The 23,622-nt window shown below is 48.6% G+C and overlaps 1 protein-coding gene across 1 annotated transcript; it reads right to left on the bottom strand.

Annotated features, from left to right (window-relative positions):
* Positions 1-284: 284 nt before the first annotated feature.
* On the bottom strand, positions 285-23,413 carry ppp1r37 (protein phosphatase 1, regulatory subunit 37). Its single transcript, XM_067246660.1, has 14 exons — positions 21,510-23,413; positions 14,045-14,142; positions 11,259-11,304; positions 11,073-11,173; positions 10,129-10,248; positions 9,362-9,512; positions 8,428-8,583; positions 7,993-8,105; positions 6,866-7,007; positions 6,573-6,739; positions 5,094-6,356; positions 3,818-4,886; positions 3,535-3,632; positions 285-3,447 (listed from the first exon to the last, which is right to left on the bottom strand). The coding sequence occupies exons 1-13, from the start codon at positions 22,246-22,248 to the stop codon at positions 3,544-3,546; spliced, it is 4,254 nt and encodes a 1,417-aa protein (XP_067102761.1). The 5' UTR covers positions 22,249-23,413; the 3' UTR covers positions 285-3,447; positions 3,535-3,543.
* Between the last annotated feature and the right edge of the window lie 209 nt (positions 23,414-23,622).

Below are 23,622 nucleotides of genomic sequence, written 5' to 3'. Positions count from 1 at the left end.
ACATTGTTTTGTGTGAGAGTATTCCTGGGACCATATAGACCACATACAATATGAGATCAAACACATCTCTCATTGCTAAATCAGTGTGTGTGTGTCTGTGTCTTTGTGTAGGGGCTTATGCCATCTTCCTTATAAACTCTTGCTCAATATCTCAGTTGACTGGGCATGTGGAGAGTAAGTATGTGTGTGTGTAGGATTAGTAGCTGGCTGGAATTCCTTTAGAACAGAATTACAGTAATAAATTCTGGACCTCCCCCCCTCCCACTCCCACCTCCTGTCCTCTAACTCATGACAAGCTGAACTCCCTCACCTCTCCACATCCCATCATGACAATACACTGGATCACCCAAGGGTAGTCTTCAGGCTCTGTGGATGAATAGTGTGTCTGTGTCATGGGTTTTCAAAAACAGGATCAGCAGCCCTAGATGAAACAACAGATTGTTTTCATGTCAACTCCTCTCTTTCACTTTCTTTCTCAATCTTGAAATCCCTGTAAGACAATGTTATGGTCATCTCAAGCGCAAAACAACAACCTCCTGCGCCTACACCTCTTTATCCATCCCTCAATCATTCTCTCTGAACCGACCCTTTTCTTAACAACCCAGCCTGGACTGTGCTCATGTCCAATAGGACACCTAGACCAGTGGAGATGGACAGTACTAGGTCAAATTGAGGATGTCAGTTCACAAGGAAGTACACTGTCAAAAGCTCCATGTTTCTCCTTCTACCATCCACACACCAGGTCCTCTACTGGTCCAGAGCATGAGTCGGAATCAGAGTTCTTCACTCGATAATTGGCTGATTCAGGCTCATGTTCACAAAATCCTGGCAGCTAGCTTGAGCATCTACAAAGCATCCCTCGCACCTGTACTAGTACATATGCTTTATGCATCGGATATAGATTCCACAGGATCATTTTGTTTGTGTGTCTGAATCAATCCAAGCCATCTTAAACACAACTGTTTTGGTCCATATGAACTGGGATTGTCAACTCTCTATTAGTACTGCCCCGATGGTAGAGAGAAGTTGGAAACAAGCTTAATTCTGTGCATTAATAGAACAAAACCAGCAAATTTTAAGATTTGCTAAACCGTTTAGAAATGTTCACAAACTGTTCAATTAAATTCCCAAGCTTTCATCCATGCATGTTCATCTAACGTTCTCAATTCAAAGCAGAATTTCCAAAGCAAGTTTTAATTTCATTGAAACATTCTCAGTCACTTCATTAGTCATTACATGCATTTATTTAAGAGGGAGAGAGAGAGAGGAACAAAAAATTGCCATACATATCTTTGTGATTACCAGCACATTTCGATTAAATTAACAAATAATTAAAAATTACTAAAAATTAAAGCATTACAGACAGTGGGTGTAGCACAGCCATTTTGATTTCAGCCAGAAACATCCGTAGTGAGTTTGAGAGCACAGGGACCAGGAGGGGGTGTGGGCGGTGCATGAAGTTCAATCAAAACCTGAATCCGGAGGATTCCGGAACAGGACAACCCAGGCATGCTTCTGATTCTTCGACTCACAGTAGCTGTGTTAAAGAATCTCAATGTCTGCATTCTGAAGGTCCAGTTATTGTCTGAATAGCGTCTATCCTCGACGCTCATCAGTGGATGTATTGAGTGTCTCTAACGCACGTTTCCATGCAAATGAAGACCCATGAAGCGAGAACTAATCAACATGGATATCCACATTCCTGGGCCTTGCTTCCACTCTGCCCAACTAGTGTTCTATTATCATCAAATCTTGCTCAGCTTACTTGTGCGCCATTGACTAAATGGTCCATTCTGGGTAATAATATTAATAATGTTTACCTACAAGAAACCTGGTAAGTCACAGCATCCCCTTGTGGCCAGACACATCGTAGCCAGATAGTGTTTTAAACAGGAGGTCCTTATATAGGTGTGCCACTATGATATAAAGTCTGCTTAGAACTGCACTCATCCCACTGCCATGAAGTCATTCATATATTCACTGATATGTCCCTCCACCCTACATAGTTATCCTAACCCCACAGCCTACAAACCCCAAAATAAACAAACAAAATAATTGCTATAATTTGAATCTGAAATATACACCCCCAAAAAAAGGGTGGAAAGAAATCATTTAACGAAAAAAGAAAAAAAACACACCATGAAAAGACTGGTGAAAACAAATCACACAAAGGAGAAGAAGGCTTGTATTTCTATAATATAAACACAAACTGATTTCTCTAAGCAGCAAAAACAAACTACAACGAGATGGTGAAGACTTGAAATTAAACGTATAACTGAATTGAAGGCAACAGATATCACAAGCTGACTGAGGAATGGGAGCAGTACTGAGATGGCACACAGATGGCATACCATTGGAAGACTGAAAGAAAGAATGATGAATGAGGTGGATACATGATGGGAGAGAGGAAAGAGAGACTTTCTTTTGACTTCTGAAGAGTTTCACACACATTCAACAACTCAGCTTTGATAAACAGCTAACTCTTCTGAGAGGGAACGCCAGTGATACATGTGTCTGAAGGGAGGGAGGGAGGAAGAGATGGAGGGGGAACAAAAAATGTAAAGGAAGAATGAAGAGGGGGCTTCTATGTGGTGGGGATCAGAACTCCTGCCAAGGCAAACATTTTGTTTTAGAGAGAAGCTGATAGAGATAAAACGTTAACACACACACACACACACACACACACATAAGGTATTCTCCTGTGGTTCTTGAAGTCTGTGACCAGCCCCGGTCACTGCAGCCTCTCTTTACTCCAACAGGAGGCTAGGGTGAGGCTGAGCGTGGGTCTGAGCACGCTCACAACACCGACACCAACACCAACGTGATTCACAACGGTAGGGGTGGAGGAAGTTAGGCTGGGCGTATCCCGTGTCTTTGGTTAGAGCAGTGATGAACCCCGTTCCCCCCTCTTTTCTCGCTACTGCCGTCCACCTCACACTCTCTCTCTCTCTGTCTCTCTCTCTCATCCTGGTTGGGTTTTCTTGCTACCTCTTGAATATAGATTCCTGATGTTGTGTTGACGGCAAAATAAAAAAATAGATGTGATCACTTCCATTCTTTGTTGCTTGTTTACTTTCACTGGTGTGTGTGTGCTCATACTGGGTGTATCAGTTACACATGTAATGTGAATGTAGTGAATTCTTTATACTCTGTGACCAAACTTGATGACTATTCTTTGTCATTTTTCTTTCTTTAAATTTTTGTAATAGATATTTTTTTTTTATAGTTTCTGTATTTCTATATCTATGTGTGTTCACTCGTCTGAGTACAGCTCGGCTTCAGTCTCCATGAAAGATGGCGGTGGTGGTGAGGTCATAGGAACAACAACACACAGACAGGATAGGAGCGTTGAGACATTTCGCTGAGATCACAAGAGACACCAGAACGTCTCCTGAGACACTGTCATCACTGGAGAGACCAGTGCCGTCTCCTGAATCCTGAGTCCCACTGGGGAGGAAACACAGAGGGCTTATATTAGACCACAGGTGCTAATCTGAAGCAGATCCTACCCTGTGTTTGTGGGTGTGGTCATACCTGCCAGCGTTATGGGGCGTCCCTCCCAGACTCCAGACTGGCTTCCAGCAGCAGCTCTTCCAGGTTCTGTTCACAGCTCAGTTCTGCTGTCACACTCGCTACACACACACACACACACACACACCGTGTGTCGACGATCTGACTTGCATTGTGCACATCAGTGTTCAAAAATTGGATGTCACGAGTGAGTGTGTGATTGTGAACAGTTAAAGTATGTGTGTGTACAGTGCGTGTAAAGTAAAAGTGTGTGTGCGTGTGTGTATCCAGTTTCCTGTGGACTCACTGTGCTCCATGATGTAGGGGCTTGGCTTGGGAGGGTCAGGATCCAGCAGGTGGAGAGAGAACTCAGGCTTCAGGCCGTTAGGCAGGGCCGAGCCCCCCACCCCAGCCCCCCCCGGGCCCTCACCCTCCTCCTCGTCCAAGGAGGCCTCCAACGTGGATGGGGGGGCTCCAGACTCGGTCTGGGGGGAGGAGGGGTCAGCAGACACAAGGCCTTGTAAGCTGTCCTCTAATTGGGCTGATTTCTGTGGATCTTCCTCTGGCACAGGAAGAGCTTGCTGCTGACAGGCCTCCATGGGAGGTGGCTGATGGTTTTCTTCCTCTTCCTGTTCCTGCTCTACTCTGGCGAGCTTGGGAGCTGGCTCTTCTTCTTGGCTCTGCTGGCTGTCCTCTTCTTCTGTTCTCTCCCTGGCGCACTGCTGCTGAGATAACAGTCTTGCTGGCACATCCTGCAGGTCAACATGGGGAAGTGACTGAGCTTGTTGCTGGAGCGGTGCCTGGGGCAGTTGCAGGGCCTCAGCTGGCAATGATAGCTGCTCTAGCTCTGTGTCTAGATTAGTCAGTGGGTCTGTTAGCAAAGATGCTAATGTTTCCTGTTGTATTGCATTAGTTTCAGTCTTGGACACTTGTGGATGTGATATGCCTTCATCATGCTCTTGATTCTCCTCCCAAATACAACTTTCTGTAGCCTGTATTTGTGGACTCTCCTCCTTGTCCTCCACCATCCCTGCATCCTCCACCATCCCTGCATCCTCCACCCCCTCAGTAGTCTGCTGCTGGTTAGCCGACAGGTCTGGTTGGCAGTCTGTCCCCTCCTTCTCCTCCTTCTCCTCCTCTTCAGTGACCGGGTCTGGAGCTGGTGAGTCAGCAGAGCGTTCTGGCAGGGCTGGTTCAGGTGGCTGGCTGAGTTCTGCTGCAGCCAGGCTCATATGACCTGCTAAGCCTCCTGCCTCCCCTGAGAGTAAGCCTGCTGGTGTAGAGGGCTCTTCTACTGCCTGTGTACCATCCACCTCCCCCTCCACACTAACCACCTCCCCCTCCACACTAACCACCTCCCCCTCCACACTAACCACCTCCCCCTCCACACTAACCACCTCCCCCTCCACACTAACCACCTCCCCCTCCACACTAACCACCTCCCCCTCCACACTAACCACCTCCCCCTCCACACTAACCACCTCCCCCTCCACACTAACCACCTCCCCTTCCACACTACCCACCTCCCCCTCCACACTAACCACCTCCCCCTCCACACTAACCACCTCCCCTTCCACACTAACCACCTCCCCCTCCACACTAACCACCTCCCCCTCCACACTAACCACCTCCCCCTCCACACTAACCACCTCTCCTTCCACGCTAACCACCTCCCCCTTCACACTAACCACCTCCCCCTTCACACTAACCACCTCCCCTTCCACACTAACCACATCCCCTTCCACACTAACCACCTCCCCATCCACACTACCTACTACCCCCTCCACACTAACCACCTCCACCTTCCCCTTTGTACTACTTTCTACCCCCTCCATACTACCTACTACCCCCTCATCAGGTTGTGGGGGGTCTGGTGTGGGGTGGGGAGCATCAAATCCACTCTGGCTGTCTGGCTGTTTAGCGTCTAGGAGAAGATCTGCCTCTGTGGTCTGTGGTGTTGGGGATGTTTGGGTCTGATCTGCTGGGCTTTGCCCCTCAGCCTGGATGGGTTGGGATGAGGCCTGGGTCACGGTGTGAGGCTGGGGCTGGTCGTGGTCCTGGGCGAGGGGATGGGTGAAGGTCTGGACCAGCTGCTGTGTCCTGGACGACTGTGCCCCCAGCTCCGTGCTGGTCTGCTTCCCCTGTGACATGGTGGGCTGCTTGGATGGGGGGGCGGCAGGGAGCCCTGCCTTGCTCTGCAGGTGCTGGAGGACCTGGTTCTGGTCAGGGGGGCTCTCCACCCGGGTCACCATGAAGATCTTATGGCCCCTCCCTGGGCTAGACACGGAGATGCAGCGCCCGGGAGAGGGTGGGGTTCCTGGGGGGGCTGAGGACTCTGTGATGGTGATCCCTGACATGGCGGTTGGGGAGGGAGACTGGCAGGGGGAGGTCCTTGAGGCACTGAGGGGAGTCTGGGGGGGCCCGGGCAGTGGGGAGGAGGCAGCCAGGTGGGGGGAGGCGGTCCTGGCGGCTGGTTTAGAGAGCACCACCTCCTCCTCCTCCTCAGTGTCCGAGTCCGACTCCAGCGGTAACGCCCCGCCCTCTGAACTCGCTGCTGATTGGCTGTCCCGTACTGCTACCTCCTCTGTGTCCTTCCCTTCTTCCTCTCCATTGCTGTCTTTCCTCCCTCTTTCCCCTGGGTCTCCAGACCCTTCCCCCCCTCCTCCTCCTCCCCCTTCCTCCTCCTCCACCCCCGTCCCGTCCTCGGTGGCGATCTCGGCCATGGAGGCCGACTGCCTCATCTGCTGCTCCGTCTCCTCCTTCTCTTTGGCCAGGATGAAGTTCCTCTTGCAGCCGTTCTGCACCTCGGCCAGCAGGGCGCGCTGTGTCTCGATGAAGCTCTTCACCTGGGGGAGAAGGAGACTTCTGTTAGACCTTCCCTATGGAAAACACCCCTCCCCCCTGACCCTCCGACCCCTAAAGACAACAGACACGTCCGTCTGAAATACAATAATACTCAACAATGAGAGTACAAGGTAGGCAGATTTGATGGCTGCATTCCCAGCCTGTTTGACTATCCTTTCATGGCCCTCTATACCCCCCCCCCCCCCTCCATCTCTTACGGTCTCCTTCTTGGGCTCCCGGTCCAGGTCCAGGCGCAGGAGGGAGGTGTTGACCTTCAGGGCGAGGGACAGAGCCATCAGGCCGCCCGTCTTGATCTCGTTCTCCCTCAGGTCCAGACGCAGCAGGCGAGGGCTCTCCGCTATGAACTCTGCCACCGCCACCGCACCTGGGGGGGGGGGGGGGGGAGAGACAGACAAGTAAACAGACAGCCGGACATCCAGCCTGACAGCCAGATGGACCTATAGACAGGGTGGCAGACAGGCAGACAGACAGAGACAGGCAAGACAGTTACCTTCACAGGACAGCTTGGTGGAGGCCAAGCCCAGGCGCAGCACTGAGCGGTTGGAAATCAGGCCGTCCTTCAGCTTGTGAATGCCCTCGTTCCCAACAGAGTTATGGCCCAGGTTCAAGGTCTCCAGACTCTGGGTGCAGGGCTGGGGGAGAGACAAGGGGTGGAGAGGAGAGACGGAGGGAGCAGGAGGAAAGAGAGGGGGGGTGGGGGGTTAGGGGGAGGAAAGAGGTGATGGGAGATGAGACAGAGGTCAAAGTGGAGGATAAAGAGAAAGAAGAGATGACAAAAAAGTAGAGAAAATACCACAGATGGAGAGAGCGAGAAAGGGTCTGTTATATTTGACTTTTGAATACATCTATATTTATAGATCAGTTTCAGTTTGTATTTCCTCATGCCACCGGCCAGAGGGCAGCAGTAATACATGTAAAGTCCACTGTAGATCCAGCCAGTACAGCTTATCACTCTCAGTGTGTGTGCTCCATTACCAAACCCCGGCAGAGCCAGTCATGGGATGTCTTACATCAGTGTGAAGGGAATGTTCAAAAGAGTGTGTGTGTGTGTGTTCTGCTCTGCTGGGTCAATGTCCTCTGATAGGAGCACTGCTGGCCGCTCTGAACACCCGGAATCTCTCGTCCACCCGCCAACATTCCTGTCTCAGCATTCCTAAGTCCCCCCTCTCCCCCTCCAACACGTCCCCTGCCCTTTACCCTCTCACCCCCATATCTGCCCCTGCCCTGCGAGGCCCTATCTACCCCACAGAACCCTATCGGGCCCGACCATGGGTAGTTTGTGGTGAAAGCGTGTCAGCTGTCGCCACCTTGTGGTGTTGAAGGGAAGTGTCTGCTTGTGCTGTCTCATCTGGTACAACACAGTATGGAAAATCGTTGAGATCCGGCTGATAAGGGAAACCTTCTGTTGTGTGCATGCGTGTACACACACCCAGGCGACACACACTCAGGCGACACATTTTGTTTAATCAGCAGAGTCCAGGGAACAGACACAGACCACAACTTCCTCCCATCCTCTTGACCACAAAACCTTCTATGCTCTTTCTCTGTGTGTACCAGTTATTTGTGTGTGTGTGTGTGTTTTAGGGAGAGAGGCAGAGAGAAAGACTGTTTGCATACCAGTGCAGCAGCGAGGTAGCCCATGCCGTTGTGTGTGAGCTGGTTGTTCCAGAGCACCAGGGTGACCAGACCTTTCCTCTGCTCCTTCAAGCCCTCACACACATAGGCCAGGCCTGCAGAGAGAGAGAGAGAGAGAGAGAGAGAGAGAGAGAGAGAGAGAGAGAGAGAGAGAGAGAGAGAGAGAGAGAGAGAGAAGGGTGTGAGGGAGAGGACTGTATTAAGTATCTCTAGCTACCGTATGTTTAGGAAATAAAGCCGCGGTTTATACCCCGATTTTACATTTTTTCTTGTGGTTGTGAGGCTTATATTTCGATGCGGATTATAGCACCAAAAATACGGTAAATCTAGACTAAGGATAGTCCAGGATGTGGCTACAAGAGTCTATGATGTAGAAGTAATCCTAACTCGTGACTAAGGTTAATCTGGGCCACCCACCAGAGTCTAGGATGTGGTTGTTGCGGAGGTCCAGGATCTGGATGTTGTAGTTGAACTTGAGCAGGTTGCCCAGCTGGGCCGAGTCCTGGAGGCCGTTGAGCTTGTTGTCAGCCAGGTAGAGCTCTCTCAAATTCATGTTCATCTTCAGAGCTGTGGCTGGAGGGGGGAAGAGAGAAATACAAGAAAGCAATCTTTCTTTGAAACAAGACATTTGGATGCTAATGAAAAGATACTCTGATGTGTGTGTTTCTCCCAACCCAAGCTCTTCTCCTGTCTGGCCCCCCAATGGTGGAATCAACTCCCCACCTCCATCAGAGACACTGACTTGTTCCAGGAGTACAACGGTACTTAAGAAAGATTTGTTGGATCAGATATTAGTTTATTTCCTCCAGGAACACAATGACTCTTATTGAGGGACTTTTTGCACTTGTTGGTTAGTTGTAACTGAGTTAACTTCTTGTACTCGCTATAAAGTATATTATTGTTGCTTGCTTTCCTACAGGTACACTCTTGCACTTTTGAGGTTCATGTTGTTTAATTTGCAATTTATTTAACTACATGCTTGTATGTTTCTTCGCATTGGCACTCATTTGCTTTTCACAATGTATGCTCATGTTTTGGCAATGATCATCTCGTTGTTTATGATCATTGACCTATGCACTTTTTGTAAAGCTCTTTGTTGGAAGTCGCTTTGGATAAAAGAGTCTGCTAAATGAATAAATGTAAATGTGAATAGATTTGAGTGTATAGATGTTTATTTGTGTGTGTGTATGTGTATAGATGTGTGTGTGTGTATTTATATAGACGTGTGTTCATGCTTATACTATAGATGAGTGTGTAAAGAGTTCTTGCGCGTGTGTGTGTGTATAGACTGTATGTGTATATATAGATGTGTAAGTGTGTAGGTCCAGTACATAGTGTGTGTGTGTGTTACCCAGCAGCATGAGCGGTCTTCCTGACAGACCGGCGTTCTCCAGGTGCAGCACGGCCAGACTCCCGCTGATGCGGAGCGCCCTCGCCACGAAGGGAGCCGAGTGGTCCAGCAGGGGGGTGTTACGGGCGTCCAGGTACTGCAGGGAGCTCGTCTGAGGGGAGGGGGAGGGCAGGTGGACAACAATGCTGGATTGTTAACGGCTAGTGTTTCAGGAAGAGGTGGGATGTAGAACAGTGAGGATAAACCGTGCCTAGAGCAGTGCCTCGAACACTGTTCAGGGATAAAGGAACACCCGTCCTGTGCAACCTGACACACACACACACACACACACACACACACACACACACACACACACACACACACACACACACACACACACACACACACACACACACACACACACACACACACACACACACACACACACACACACACACACACACACACACACACACACACACACACACACACACACACACACACGCACCCACACACACACACAATCTGGTACAGCAGGTTTGATTCCTGAGTGTAGACTTACCCATAACTGATTACAATGACACACACACTTTCTACAAAGGGCTTAGTGGCAGTCTGGCCTCTCCTTCCATAATCTACAAACCCATGTAATCTGTAATCTGAGCTGCTCACATCACAATGCCAGCAGAGAGATTTGAAATGCAGACGGAGGACATATACACACACACCTTTATCAACCCCCCCCCCCCTTCCACCCTGACCCTGGGACTCGTGTCGTGACCTCTCACCTTCCTCATCATGTGGGCAGCGGCCTGCCAGCCTCTGGTGCCGATGTGCTTGTTGAAGGAGATGTTGAGGTGTGTGGCCGACTCGTAGTATTCAATCATATCAAACAACGCTGACGCACCCTGGGGGGGAAACACCCTGGGGGGGAAACAACTTTAGTAATACTTCAATGAAAGATGAGGAATAGAGGAAAAGAGAGATTAATTGAGAGAGAGAGAGAGAGAGAGAGAGAGAGAGAGAGAGAGAGGAGGCAGAGGGGGTGCTCTCTAGGGCGAACGAGCAGAGACCCAGCCAGGGAGGATGGATCGACAAGTGATAATGAGACACTCACTTCTGATTCTAACACAGTGTTAACACTGGTCACCCTCAGGAACAAACTGTACGAGTCCAAATGCATCCGTTTTACAAGACACCGCATGCAAGATGATGATGACGAAGGGTGTCTCAAACCCTAACACACACACACACACACTCCTGACACACACACACACTCCTGAAACCCATGCACAGAGCTTGTGTCACCAGTCAGTTGGTCTGGTGTCTAGCTCCTGAATATGCATCACATGACACGATGCGTGTATCTCTGTGTCGCGGGGTGTTTCTGTATGTGTGGGTGTGTTTCGAGGATGCCAGCGAAGAGTATGTCATGTCCTGTACGATGATGTAGAACATGACTGGGTGTTGACATGTGTAAATGCACAGAACATGTGTGCCTGTGGGAGTGTGTGAGGGCAGCACAAACTGTATCCTCCAATACAATGTGTGTGAATGTCTCAACCCAAACCTCCCTAATGGTGTTTACATAGAGTAATTACACAGCCCTGGGAAACACTGCACATCCTGAGAAGAGAAAGCGAGAGAGAGGGCGAGAGCGAGAGAGAAAATGGGGAGAGAAAAATGCAGAGATACAGTTTAAAAGAGAACCAGACAGAGACAGTGTTCCTACATCTTCATCCAGGTTGGTCTGCTCCAGGTCCACCACCTTGAACTGAACCCTCTTCAGAAGCTCCTCCAGAGACTCACAGGCCTTGTAGTCCAGCTTCTCACCTGCACACACACACAGTTCGTTAACAGGAACGCTCGGTAGCACTGACATAACTTTACTGTGTGTGTACTGAACAGTAGTGTCTACCTTTAAGGTCTAGGCATTCGTTTCGCAGAGTCAGATCTTTAAGCTCCTGAGGCAAAGAAGAAGAGGGTGAGATTGTCAGACACACACACATACACACAGTGTCACACTGTCGGTCACAACAAAACACAGATCACTGTCCAGCTGTAACCATGGCTACAGACAGCATTGTATTCCCCAGAACAATGGAACACTCCTCACCAAATCAGCAGCTGGTTAATCAACACCCCTGGGTAAACAATGATAACCCCCAGCTACTAAGAACATTATACATCTGCAGTGAGTGTGTGTGTGTGTGTGTTACAGGAATCACTTTGTGGGGGTTCCAGAGTACAGTGACTGGCACTGCCCTAGTTCACCTCCCCAAACATTCCTCATAGCTTATGTGTGTGTGTTCCCACACAGGCACATATTCTATCTATTCTGTGCTGTCATATAACACTGGCTGACTACCGTCCCCCTCACCGCCCAGCACAGCAGATATGCACTCTATGACCCCCCAAACCCTTTTGTGACAGGCTGGCCGTTCAGTTGAAAGGATAAGTAGCTTCTTCTGTTGCTATCACAACTAGCTTCCCCTGTCGCAGAACACAGCTCTACAGAAGGAGAACAGGAAGACTGACATTTCCCTCGGAGCTTGTTTAGGGAAGCACTGGCCCCGGTTGTGCAGACATGTCTGCATGTCTGCTTATTGTTTACGTGTTTGTGCAACATCTTGACTCATGTACAAACACCTTAAAAAGGGAGCTCTTCCTGGGGCTGCTTCCAATGTGTTCCACTGTACCCTGAGCTGTGTTTTGGGATTGGATAGTGTGTGTACATGTGTGTGTGTGTACATGTGTGTGTGTGTACATGTGTGTGTGTGTACATGTGTGTGTGTGTACATGTGTGTGTACTTGTGTGTGTGTGTGTGTGTGGGTCTGGAGGACTATGGAAAAGCAACCTGATATGTCACTAAACCCAGGCTCCTACAAAACACAAAAGCAATGAGTGTGTGCCTGTCAACTCCTAGATTGTGTAAGTGTGTGTGTGTCAGTTTGCTTCAATATGTATCGAGAATGCAAACTTATGCAAACATGAGTAGATGTGTTCAGGTCTGCATTTGAGTTTCTGCATGTGTGAGACCATTGTTCCTACAAGTGTGTGTGTTTGTTGTATATGTGCACAAGGTTGTCTATGTGCGAGACTGTGTGTTTGTGTGTGGGTGTTTGACTTAAAGGAATCATCAGAATCAGAAATGTAACATAGGACTGCCAAGTACCCAAGAGTCTGACGGGGGCTGGTGAGAAGCACACTGCCGTCACACACACACACACACACACACACACACACACACACACACACAATATACATAACTAGTAGGGCCCCATGCCATGCGCACGGTCCACTCACTCAATAAATAAAGGCCACTTTATAGAAATGGAAAACAAGTATAACGACTAAATACACCTCCCTCCTCCACTCTCTCCCCCCCCCTCTCTCCCTCTGACTGGGCAGACGGTAGCAGTGTCAGGCCTGTTTACAGGGCCCACATTATTTCCAAGGATGACTAAGCAGAATACAACAGGGGTTGTAGTGAACCAGACCAGGGTACTGAAAGAGGGAGAGGGGATATGGGAGAAAGAGAGAGAGAGAGAGAAAGAGAGAGAGAGAGCAAACACTGTGCATACAGTTAGTTAACCCTGAGTGGAAATCTACAGACTTTGCCAGGGCCACATCCAGACCAGGTCATTTATAGTGAAAGGAGCTTCTTAAAGAACCCATCTCTTGTGACGAGGAAACCTCTGTCCGGGTGCTTCTACAAAGCACAAGTCAATAAAAAAATCAAGCGGCTATAACTAGTTTGATTTAAGACAACACCACCTATACACTAAATACTTGTGACCAATGGTTGGATTTAAGACTGTAAATAATAACTTACACAACAAACCTATTTCAACTAAAACTTTGGATTTCAGCACTACACAAACAAATAAATAACATTGTCTCACACACTGAGTGTGTGTGTGTGTTTAGTGGTTGATCCTGAGCTGTAAGTACTTCCGTAAATACTGGCTCAGTTTTTCCGATGACACGGCAGGGAAGAAGCTAGTCAGGATTGTGTGGTTGGACAACAGGAAACTAAGGCCACTTAAAGCTGCCCGCCCTCTCTCCCCCTCTTTCTCCTTCCCTCTCTCCCTGCCTCCTTTCCTCTCCCCCTCTCTCTTTCCCTCTCCACCTCTGTCTTGCTTCACCATCTCTCCCTCTCTTCCCTCCTCTGTGTGTGTCAGGGCTGGTGGCCTATAGTAGTGGCAACAGGACAGTCACCAGAGCTTCTGTATTAGAACTCATGCTTATCCCCCCCCTATGCCCTGGGCTCTCAAACCCTCCCCCCTTTCACTAACAAAAGGAGTCTCAAACCAGTAGCAATTCAGCAAAACTGAAATGAACAAATGCAGACACAAAAATACGAGTACATACCAGTATGTAAACAGACAACACACACACAAACCCAACATTGAGGCAGTCCCCCCCCCCCCCCCCCCCACCTGTTCCTCAGAGGTGCTTATTGGTGGGATGACACATGACCAGACTCAAACACCACAACATAACAAACTGAAAACAACATCTGGTGACTGTCTTCCATTGGACAAACTCTGAACAAATACATGCTTGTGATTGGGTGTCATATGCGCCGTGTTCTGCTTGTACCAGATTACCGGAGTTATGGGTGTGCCTACAAGTTTCTGATCCACTAAACGCACTTGGTGTCAAAGTGTCGACCAGATCTGTGTGTGTGCGCGTCTTACCTGTATTTGTTTGAGCACTTTAGGTATGGGTTTGCAGTTGAGTTTCTGGCAGGCCTGTCTGTAGGCAGAAACAATCTCCTCCACTGTGGCGTTCTGGGCTGGAAAATCACACAGGAAATACAGATCAGTTAGGTAAGATGTTTGTCACATAACTATGTCACACACACAGAAACAATAGTTTAGGTAGGATATTATGTTTGTTTAGGCTACAATCCAATAATCTCTCTCTGTTTCATATACGCACACAAACAGGAGGTGCATTGGTAAACGGTGACAATGCAGCAATGTATTGTACACAAAATGCAGAGTGTGTGTGTATGCAAGTTTGGGTGTGTGTTTGTTTATGAGTGTGTGAGGTGCATGAGTGTTTTTGGGTGGGTGTGTGTGTGCACGCATGTGGGTGTGCGTGGGGGGTGTTTAAGTGTGTGTGTGTGGGTTGTGTGTGTGTGTGGGGGGTGTATGAGTGTGTGTGTAGGGGGGGGTGTATGAGTATTTGGGTGTGTTAGCAGAGTAATGTAATACATAATCACACAGTAACGGTTGATTACTAGAGCAGGGCCACACACTGCTTCTTTGTCTTAGGTCAACAAGTGTCCTGTGTTCCTAAACACACACACACACACCTGGCCTGAGAGAACCCACTCGCTTTCCAAATATAACGCGATCGAAGAGCTCCATCAAAGAACAATAGTTTGAGTTATGTCTGTGTGAGGAGCAGAGCAGAAAGTACGAGATTGAAGACTGAAAGGGAGAGAAAGGGAGGTGTAACAGGGTAACACGGAGCCAATAAGGGCAGGACTGTTCCCTTTGTGAAAACACACAGCCATGCAGAGGGAAAGAAGAGAGGAGAGGAATGGAGAGGAGGGAATAGAAAGCTATTCAGCAGGTAAGACATCAGGTTCTTCAGCACAGCTGAGGAGAACAGACAGAGGGGCCAGTCAGGACTCCAACGCAGCATCCAAAGGGAGCTGTGCCTAGCATGTTGCTGTGGCGTTGCAGCCGGCCTGTGTGTGTAGCGTAGTCCAGGCCAACCAGCGACAACAGGCCTTCTCACACCCACTCACCACCCAGCCATACCCAGGGGGCTACCCTGTGACACACACACACACAGAGCTTAACAAGGGTTAATCCTTCACATCTGTGAGGAACAATGACAGACTATTAAAAAGAGACTCGTGCCCGATAAGGTTAACCTACTCTCTGGGCCTGGCAGAGTACAAAGGAGGAGCAGTGAGTACTTACTGTAAGTCGCTCTGGATAAGAGCGTCTGCTAAATGACTAAATGTAAATGTAAATGAGGAGGCTCAGGTAGGAGGAGCAGTGAGGAGGCTCAGGTAAGAGGAGGAGCAGTGAGGAGGCTCAGGTAGGAGGAGCAGTGAGGAGGCTCAGCTAGGAGGCGGAGCAGTGAGGAGGCTCAGGTAGGAGGAGGAGCAGTGAGGAGGTTCAGGTAGGAGGAGGAGCAGTGAGGAGGCTGTTCCTGTTCCCTGCTCCTACTTGGTTTAACCAGGTCTAGACTGAACTAGATCTGTCTGGATCAGAAGCCTCTAAGTCCCCTGGTCTGGTGTAACCTCATAGACATGACAGCAAGATCTCAGCTGGCCTAGCAGTCATGCTAAACTAATAATAATGTCGTTATTCACCTTCCTGCCATTGTAAATTCCTTGTTTGTGCAAACTTAATTGGCGAATAAAGCTGATTCTGAGCTAGCCTAGCCATTATGCTAAGCTAATTCAAATGTCTTTCTCAGTTAGCCTAGCCGCCATGCTAAGCTAATAGGAATGTCTGGCTGTCTTTGCCATTCCACTGCTGCTTCCTGACCCAATTTCTGTGTCAATCTTTCCTCTCCGACACATCACTTAGTCTTCGTTCCCGCCCACCATTTCTTTTTTCTCCATCTTACCTCTCACCCATTTATTTCGTTCTCTACCTACGCCCTCTCCTCCCTTTCTTATATTCCCTGTTCATTCTCTACTTCTCTTTTGTCCTCCCAGTATCCATAAATCACTCTCATTCTCTCCCGTCTCTATCTCTCTGTATTGACATAGAGCAAAGTGCACAAACCACTCTCTCCTCTCCACTGAGACAGAGGGAGGGGCCGGGGGAGGACAGGGAATGGTGGGAGTATGGTGAAGGGAGGGCCAGACAACTGCCGAATGTATGGAAGCCTTCAGTGTCTATGTGTGTTTGTATGTTTGTGACTGAGCTCTAATGGTGTTGGGTGGGGGGGGTGGGGAGTGTGGAGGAGCACAGAGGCGGCTGTGCTCTGCAACTTAACATCGGAGTGTCAAGTGTCTAAAATAAGCTCCCCTCAGCCCCCCCATCCTCCAGTCAACATCCCAGCCATTTCACACCCCCATGCTGTGGAAGGGCACAGAGTCAAACACACATGACAGCTGCCTGGTGGGCTGGGGGTGGGAGGGCGGACAAACACAAATATTCCTTCTATAGCCTACATGGCAGCAAGAAGCAGTGGATTTATACAAACCAGGAACAATTAGCTTAACAGAGAGCACAATATGTTCAACACTAGGATTTAAAATCAAACGATGACATCACAATCTGATGGTGAGGTCACAATCTCACTGTGACGTCACACTCCAGCAGTGACCTGACAGTTCCAATAGCGACTTCAGAGGCTTTCTGTCCACATGGGCCGACCCATTCAAACAAGCTGTGTGTCGTTAGATGGGTGCGAAGGGGTTATTAGATCTATCAGTGCTCTACGCGTGTGTATTTGTGTACGTGCGTGGGCGGTAACCATAGCGTCAACCAAACAGGGTAGCAATCCCATGATGAGATCCCCTTGACTCCGCCTACCATATCCACAACGTTACACAACAGCAAGCGGCCACGCAGCCATCAGTGCAGCATGGTGTTCCACACGTTTGTGTGTGTGTGTGTGTTTGTGAGTGAGGATCAAGCTTCAAGCTAGCCTATACTGATGTCAGAATAGCAAGTCCAGCGTAGAAACTTGACAGGACTAAACATGTGCTGCTCTGACAGATCCCTGTGAAACCTTATTGTGAAGTTCTACCCTGTGCATGTTTGTCCACGCCAATCCAACTCAAACATTAGGCATGAATGTGGACAGATATCACCAGTGCAGCCTTCTACTCAAGTGAACACAATGCCAAGAGGATGTCCTGGCAATGCCCTGATTATATCCAAGGTCACCTGACTAAAGTTTACAACGACACGCACACACAGGAGCATTCAGGTTGATCAAACACTGTCCCATGGGTCAGCGAGTCAGTCTTGCCACGGTGCCAACGAGGTCCAGGGTGGGACAATACAACGCACGTAGCCTCTCAGACTGCTGCTGTCCCTCCCTCCCTCCCTCCCTCCCTCCCTCCCTCCCTCCCTCCCTCCCTCCCTCCCTCCCTCCCTCCCTCCCTCCCTCCCTCCCTCCCTCCCTCCCTCCCTCCCTCCCTCCCTCCCTCCCTCCCTCCCTCCCTCCCTCCCTCTCTGACACAGACACAAAGCCTGCTCAGCAAGTCCCAGGCCAGGTTTATAGACAGATTAGGCTGATGTCTGTAATTCAATCAAACACTCTGTTGCAGTTAGCCTGTTATCCCTTAGCGGACCCTTTTAACTTATCAGTTACATGTCGAACGAACGGGCCCTGGGCTGTTCCAACAGAACACCCAGCACACGGCTGTGGAGGGCTGCCAGGGGCCAGGACGGGGACCTGGGGGCTGGGCCCCCAGACAGGCTTAGGCTGGAATGAGGAGGAGCTGATCCAGGAATCAGTGGAGGGAGCAGACTGTCAGGAATGAGCCCCAGCCTCCCTGCTGTACGGCTGCCGCGACCGCAGACTAAGAGAGGGAGAGGGGTGGGAGGGAAGGTGCGAGGGAGGAGGGGGAGAAGGGGTGAGAAAGGTGGGAGAAGGGGTGATGAAGGAGGAGAGAGAGAGAGCGAGGAAGAAAGAAAAGAAGGAAAGAGGAGGAGAAGAAAAGAAGAGGAAGCCGAGCTGAAGTTCAGGAATCTCAGGATGTGATGTAACATGTGCCACCGGGGGGGGGGGGGGGGGGGGGGGGGGGGCTTGAGAACAGAACACAGAGTCCCAGCTAAACCCGAACATTTTCACATCACAACACTTCAACAACGTTCAAACCGACAACAACCATAAAGTCATTGATAAGACATCTTATACAGATCAAATGTCGCTGCCAGGAGAACTTGAGCACAATTGGTCAAGTAAGAACAAGAAGTTCCTAGTGAAATTAATACTACAACAAGGTCCACAGAACTTCAAGGGTTCATAGCACTTACACTACAACTACAGTCAAAGGACTACAACTAGGGTAATAGGGATACAACTAGGACCACGGGACAAGGATTATAGCACTACAACTAGCACTGCAGGACTATTACTAGTACCACAGGACTTAGGCTACAACTACATCTAGGGCTATAGTGTTAGCATCCTAGCAAGCACTATACCTACAGTATAGATTAGGACCGTGAACAGTTATTAGCACTATGTCTACAGATATACTATTACCAGGACATATACTAAAACTATACCTATACAACAGCTAGCATCACAACACCTATTAAGTAGAGGTGATCTCCAATGCAGATCTAGGTATGAAAACAGCCTCTGTGGGATCAAAGCTCCCAGACTAAACAGCACAGCGAGAGAGCGGAGTCGTTCTAGACCCCAGACCGATAGTGAGTCACGGTAGGGTTGTAGGCATACTGGCGCAAGACAAAGAATAACAGAGAAACCAGATATGGCAGCCAACACAACTCCACTACCTCTGCCACGGCTCGGGAGGAAACCTGGGCCTACTTCATTACAACGCACATGGAAGCCTTTTGAGTCTTCTACGGTGTTTTCAGAAGTGGATAATAGCTTATGGTACAAAAGGACCAGCAGCTCGTTAAACAGGCAACCGCAGGACCAGGAAGAGGAGGGACAGAGTTAGAGGGTTACAGAGAGAAAGACTAGGCCTCCGGTGTGTGTGTGTGTGAGGAAGAGAACTAGAAAAGGAGAAACAGACAGAGAGACGGAGAAAGTGAAAGAAGCGTGTGTGTTTCTTGGCTCAGGCTAGGTCACTGTATCAGATTCTCAGAAGACTACTTGACTTCCCCTTGAATGGGCATGACCCCAAGACAGGCAGCAGAGAAGGATGGGAGGCAGGGAGAGAGGCAGAGACGGATAAAAAATAGTAAGGCGGCATGGAGGCTGGAAGCGAGGGATGGATAGAGGGAGGGAAGGATCTGGGCCTTCTCCTTCATGTAGCATTACATCAGAAGAACAAGAGAGGACAGCGACAAGGGCAGTGCACATGCCCAGTGCTAGCATGTCACCCTGCTCCTCAAAACCACCTCCCCCTTCTGTCCAAGTTAAACAAGGGATAGAACTCTGATCCCAGGAAGACAACTGATAGGGCCATGGAGACAGCACAGTGATAGTAATACTGCTAGAACAGTGCACTTGATTGTCTGCTGCCTTTCCTATTATGTGCTTTTTTTTTACATGGGATAAAAGCATCTAAATGAGTAAATGCATGACCACCAGGCCCTCTCCATAGTCCTGACTCCAGGCCTCCGTGACAGATGGTTATCCTGTAGAGTGGCTCAGTCCACACGTATCATGTGCTGCTGCAGACACCAGCCCTGCTCACTCTCCTCCAACACAAGCTATCAGTAGGACCTTTGAAAGTTAAATAAACAGATTGTAACTTCTTCTCGGGTAAAACTTGCCAAGACCCGCAGGTCTAATTACAATGCGTTTTTTTTCCTTTTCCCGAGAAGTCTTGTGATGTCAGCGGGGTGCACAACCCAAGGCCTCCTGGGTAATCAGGATGAAGATGGTCAGATTTGTGGCTCCAAGCCTCCGTTTCATGTGACGAAAACATTTGCATAAAAAAAGTATTAAAAAATAAATAAGAATGATGACAGCTGGAATTGATCCCTGAGTCAACTCTGACAAGTAGATTCTTGCTTCAGATTGAATTGAATTGGGGACTTGATTGATTGAAAAGTTAGGACAGAGGCACAGAACACAGGAACAATAAGGGAAGGTTTACTGTACAACTGTGCACTTCTAGTCCCTTAATTTGTACGCCCCTTCGACAAATATAGAGTCTATGAATAATTGTAAATGTACTGGTGCCCAACACTTACTCACATCTGATTGGGTAATAGTTAGAGACTGCTAATTTAGAGGGAAAACTGAGGCGTTCTTTTCCTTTCACACTATGAGTGGCTGTCTGCAACATAATTACTATGACGTCATCCAGGCGTACTCTGTGCTACGGGGCATCAGGGAACACGACAGGACTGGATATGCAAGTTAACCTCGCTTCTTTTGTACAGTTGTCTGACCATCCCACGTCAACCCACCCTGCCTGGTCTAGGTGTCGACACACACAGCAACGAAACAACAGAAAACTACAAAGACAAACACACACACTCTCTCTCAAAAAAGCGTGTCAGCAAGGCTGTCCGCTGTGATGCGCCCACAGGTGTGTTATCCGTGGATAAACAACGGAGCTTTAACCCTTGTGTTATCTTCGGGTAATTCTGACCCATCAGTCATTGTGACCCACCGTTGTATTGCGACAACTTTACCGCATACAAAAACAAACTGAGGAATTTTCTTTTAACCGTCGGGCTGTCTCAGACCCCCCACATTGCGAAGGTTAAAAGAAAATGATATTTATTTGTTTTTGTATTGGGTAAAATTGGGTAAACACAACGATGGTTTGTTGTGAACCTTTGGGTCAGGTGACCCGAAGGCAGCACAAGGGTTAAAACACCTGGCAGGTGTGTCTGCTTGGGCTCTCTGACGTGTGGACATGCAGGATCTCCTCCTGAGCCTAACGGCTTGGACTCACCTTCAAGACAACAGGAGGACACACACAGCGAAGCAGGCGGGAGGTCTATCTTTGCGTAGTTCTATAGTCAACAACATGAAAGCTCAGGTCTATCTGTTGAATATACTCAACACATTAGATAGATTTCTTCCTTGTGCCTAACAGTCTATGTCATCTGAGATGGGATGAAAGAAGGTGTAGTTGCTTGTAAAATAAAAGGGTTCTAGAACAATACGTAGACCCAGAACCCTGGGTTAGACCTGAACACCTGCTGCCTGAGGATGAAACTGATGCTGGTGAGATCCTGTGTCGAGGGCAGACAGTAAGGGGTGACTATGAGAGGCAAAGGAACATGGAGGGGTTTGGAGAGAATCAAGGTTTAGAAATGACCAAACTCTCCTGTCAGTACACTGGAACATTCCATCAGAACTTTGGAACATAGAACCCTTTTTGCCATGGTTCTAATCCAGGCTAGGGGACATATGCAGACTGGGCGGGAGACTTGTAGGGAGAAAAAGAGTGAAATAGAGGTGTGTGAGTGTCAGAGAGTGGAGGGCGACGGTGTGTGTGTGTACATGAGAGATGGAGAGCGATGGTGTGAGAGAGAGATGGAGAGGGGTGTGTGTGCATTTGTTTACCATGTCTCCAGGGATCTTTGGGCTCCACTGCTCCAGAGACAATATCATCATCGGAAGGGAAAGTCACCCTCTTGCTCCCCGGTTTGTGTCCATCCTCTCCCTCCTCTAGAACAGGGGAGGTGGCCTGCTCTGGGGCTGAGACCAGAGACTCACTCTCCTGACCCAGCTCCGAGGCACTCGCTGCCTGCTCTGTGGTGTCACATGGGGCTGTGGAATCTGCATGTGCACAGTCTGCGGAACCGGTCTCCTCCGCTAGAGATGGTCCCTGTTCTGTTGGCTCCGACTCCAATACACCGCTCTCGTCCAAGCTCAAATCCACCCCTATGTCCATATCTCCACCGTCATCCCCATCCCCTATGTCAAACATCGGAACGGTATGTTCCGTATCTTTGACCACCATGTCCACTCTGTATTGGTCGTCATTTGAAACGTTTGAAAATTCGGAACTGACGAATGCCGGTGTGTCCGGGGCGCTGTTATTTTTATTCCCGTTGACCTCGTCTATTTCCAGCGTCTGTTTGGTCCGACTGTTGTCCTCCTCGACCCCCCGCGTGTTGTCAGTGAGACAGACTAGCGAGGGTGTATCCGCGGCTTCGGTGCTGTTTTGTTTACCTAAATCTCCGTCCATCAGTTCCGTGATCCGCGGTATTATCTCCTCCGAATTATTGGAGCTGTTATCATCCACATTGTTTTTTGTCTTGACATTACATGACTCTAAGGATTGCTCCTCGATATTCATGATGGCATTTCAAAAGAGATTCGGGCAAACAGTCAAATGTATTGAGCTGAACGACACGGATATTTTTTACTGTTGATGGCCAGTGGAATAGCCTAAATGTGCGAAACGTCAACAGCCGCTCTAGAACTCAATGCAGCATGTCACATGTGTGCCACACTTGGGGGAATATCACAACATCCCAAGCAACTGCTTTGAAAATGAATGATCCCAAACAGCTCTGCAATTGACAACTTGGTCACTTAAACCCACTTGAAAACTTGGTGAACTGAAATGGATGGTGGGATACGAGACAGCCTATGCTTTACATACTTTCAGGCCTAAAGTTGAATTACTGAATTTTGCACGTAGGCCTACCTGCCCAGGTACGTGAATGATATGGGTGTCAAACTGACCAAACTTGTGCAAAAAAAACAACCACCTGCGGTCAAATTATGGTGTCAAAACGACGATTCCCTTATCACGCACAACAAGCTATTATTTAACTCTCAACAGCTGTCTAGATATTGCTATTGCTAAAGCCCACTATTGCTACGGACAAAACGAAACTACCTTGATGTGCAGATGGTTGACAATTCAATAGCTACACTTAGGTTTAAATGTAACCCTACTTGATTAGTTTTTTGTTGTTGTAGCTAGACACGGAGGGTACCTCTAAGTGTTATAGAATGATCGGTATCTGATCTAGCCAGCTACGAATTTTGTCTGTCGCTCATAGTGCCTCCATTACGCTAGCTAGCTAACAAAAGTGAACTGGCTAGCTCCAGCCGCGACCATCGTTTGCATGAAACAGATAGCTTGCTAGCTAAAGTTATTGCTTTGTTAACAATGACATCTAAACCAAAGAAACTGCCTTTGCTTTTTAGTTTTTAAGACAAAATGCTTTGTTTTCCTGAGTCCATCGTATTATCCCAAAAAAACAAAACAAAAATCCCGAATGTCGTACTCGGTCTCCCCGTACACCTCACATCACTCGGATAGGCAGGGGAAAAAAAGCAGGCGTCACAGTTCGGAGCATGTCTCGATATCGCTGGCGTTTATGCCGAATGATTTCGACTGTAAAGCGGTAGTCTTCTAGTTAAACGTTTAATCAAAATAAAGAATGGTCGCATTACATTAAACATTTATCGCTACACTTGACTACAAATGTACTGTTTTTGTCTTCGCATGGCTAACGTTTGCTCGATGAACTCATGTCTAACAACTGTTTGTTGTCTGTACGTCGATACGTCATCATATCGCAGAGGCATGTTCAGCAGTCAAAACGTTACAGAATGTTTCGCATAGAAATGTCCTTATAGAACAGACAGGTGACTGACACAGTAAACTCACAATGGATCAAGTAGGATCTACATATTCTATATCTTACCAGCGTAG

Source organism: Osmerus mordax, chromosome 11 (assembly GCF_038355195.1).
Source record: "Osmerus mordax isolate fOsmMor3 chromosome 11, fOsmMor3.pri, whole genome shotgun sequence".
NCBI classification, from domain to species: domain Eukaryota; kingdom Metazoa; phylum Chordata; class Actinopteri; order Osmeriformes; family Osmeridae; genus Osmerus; species Osmerus mordax.
Note: the sequence above shows the minus strand (reverse complement) of the source record. Positions and strands in the feature narration are given on the sequence as shown.

Coding starts and splice junctions, on each gene's coding strand:
- ppp1r37 (XM_067246660.1), bottom strand. CDS start 22,248: ATGAATATCGAGGAGCAATCCTTAGAGTCATGTAATGTCAAGACAAAA. Junction 8,584..9,361: donor AAGACCGCTCATGCTGCTGG/GTAACACACACA, acceptor TCCCCCCTCCAG/CCACAGCTCTGAAGATGAAC. Junction 3,633..3,817: donor CCCCTACATCATGGAGCACA/GTGAGTCCACAG, acceptor GTGTGTGTGTAG/CGAGTGTGACAGCAGAACTG.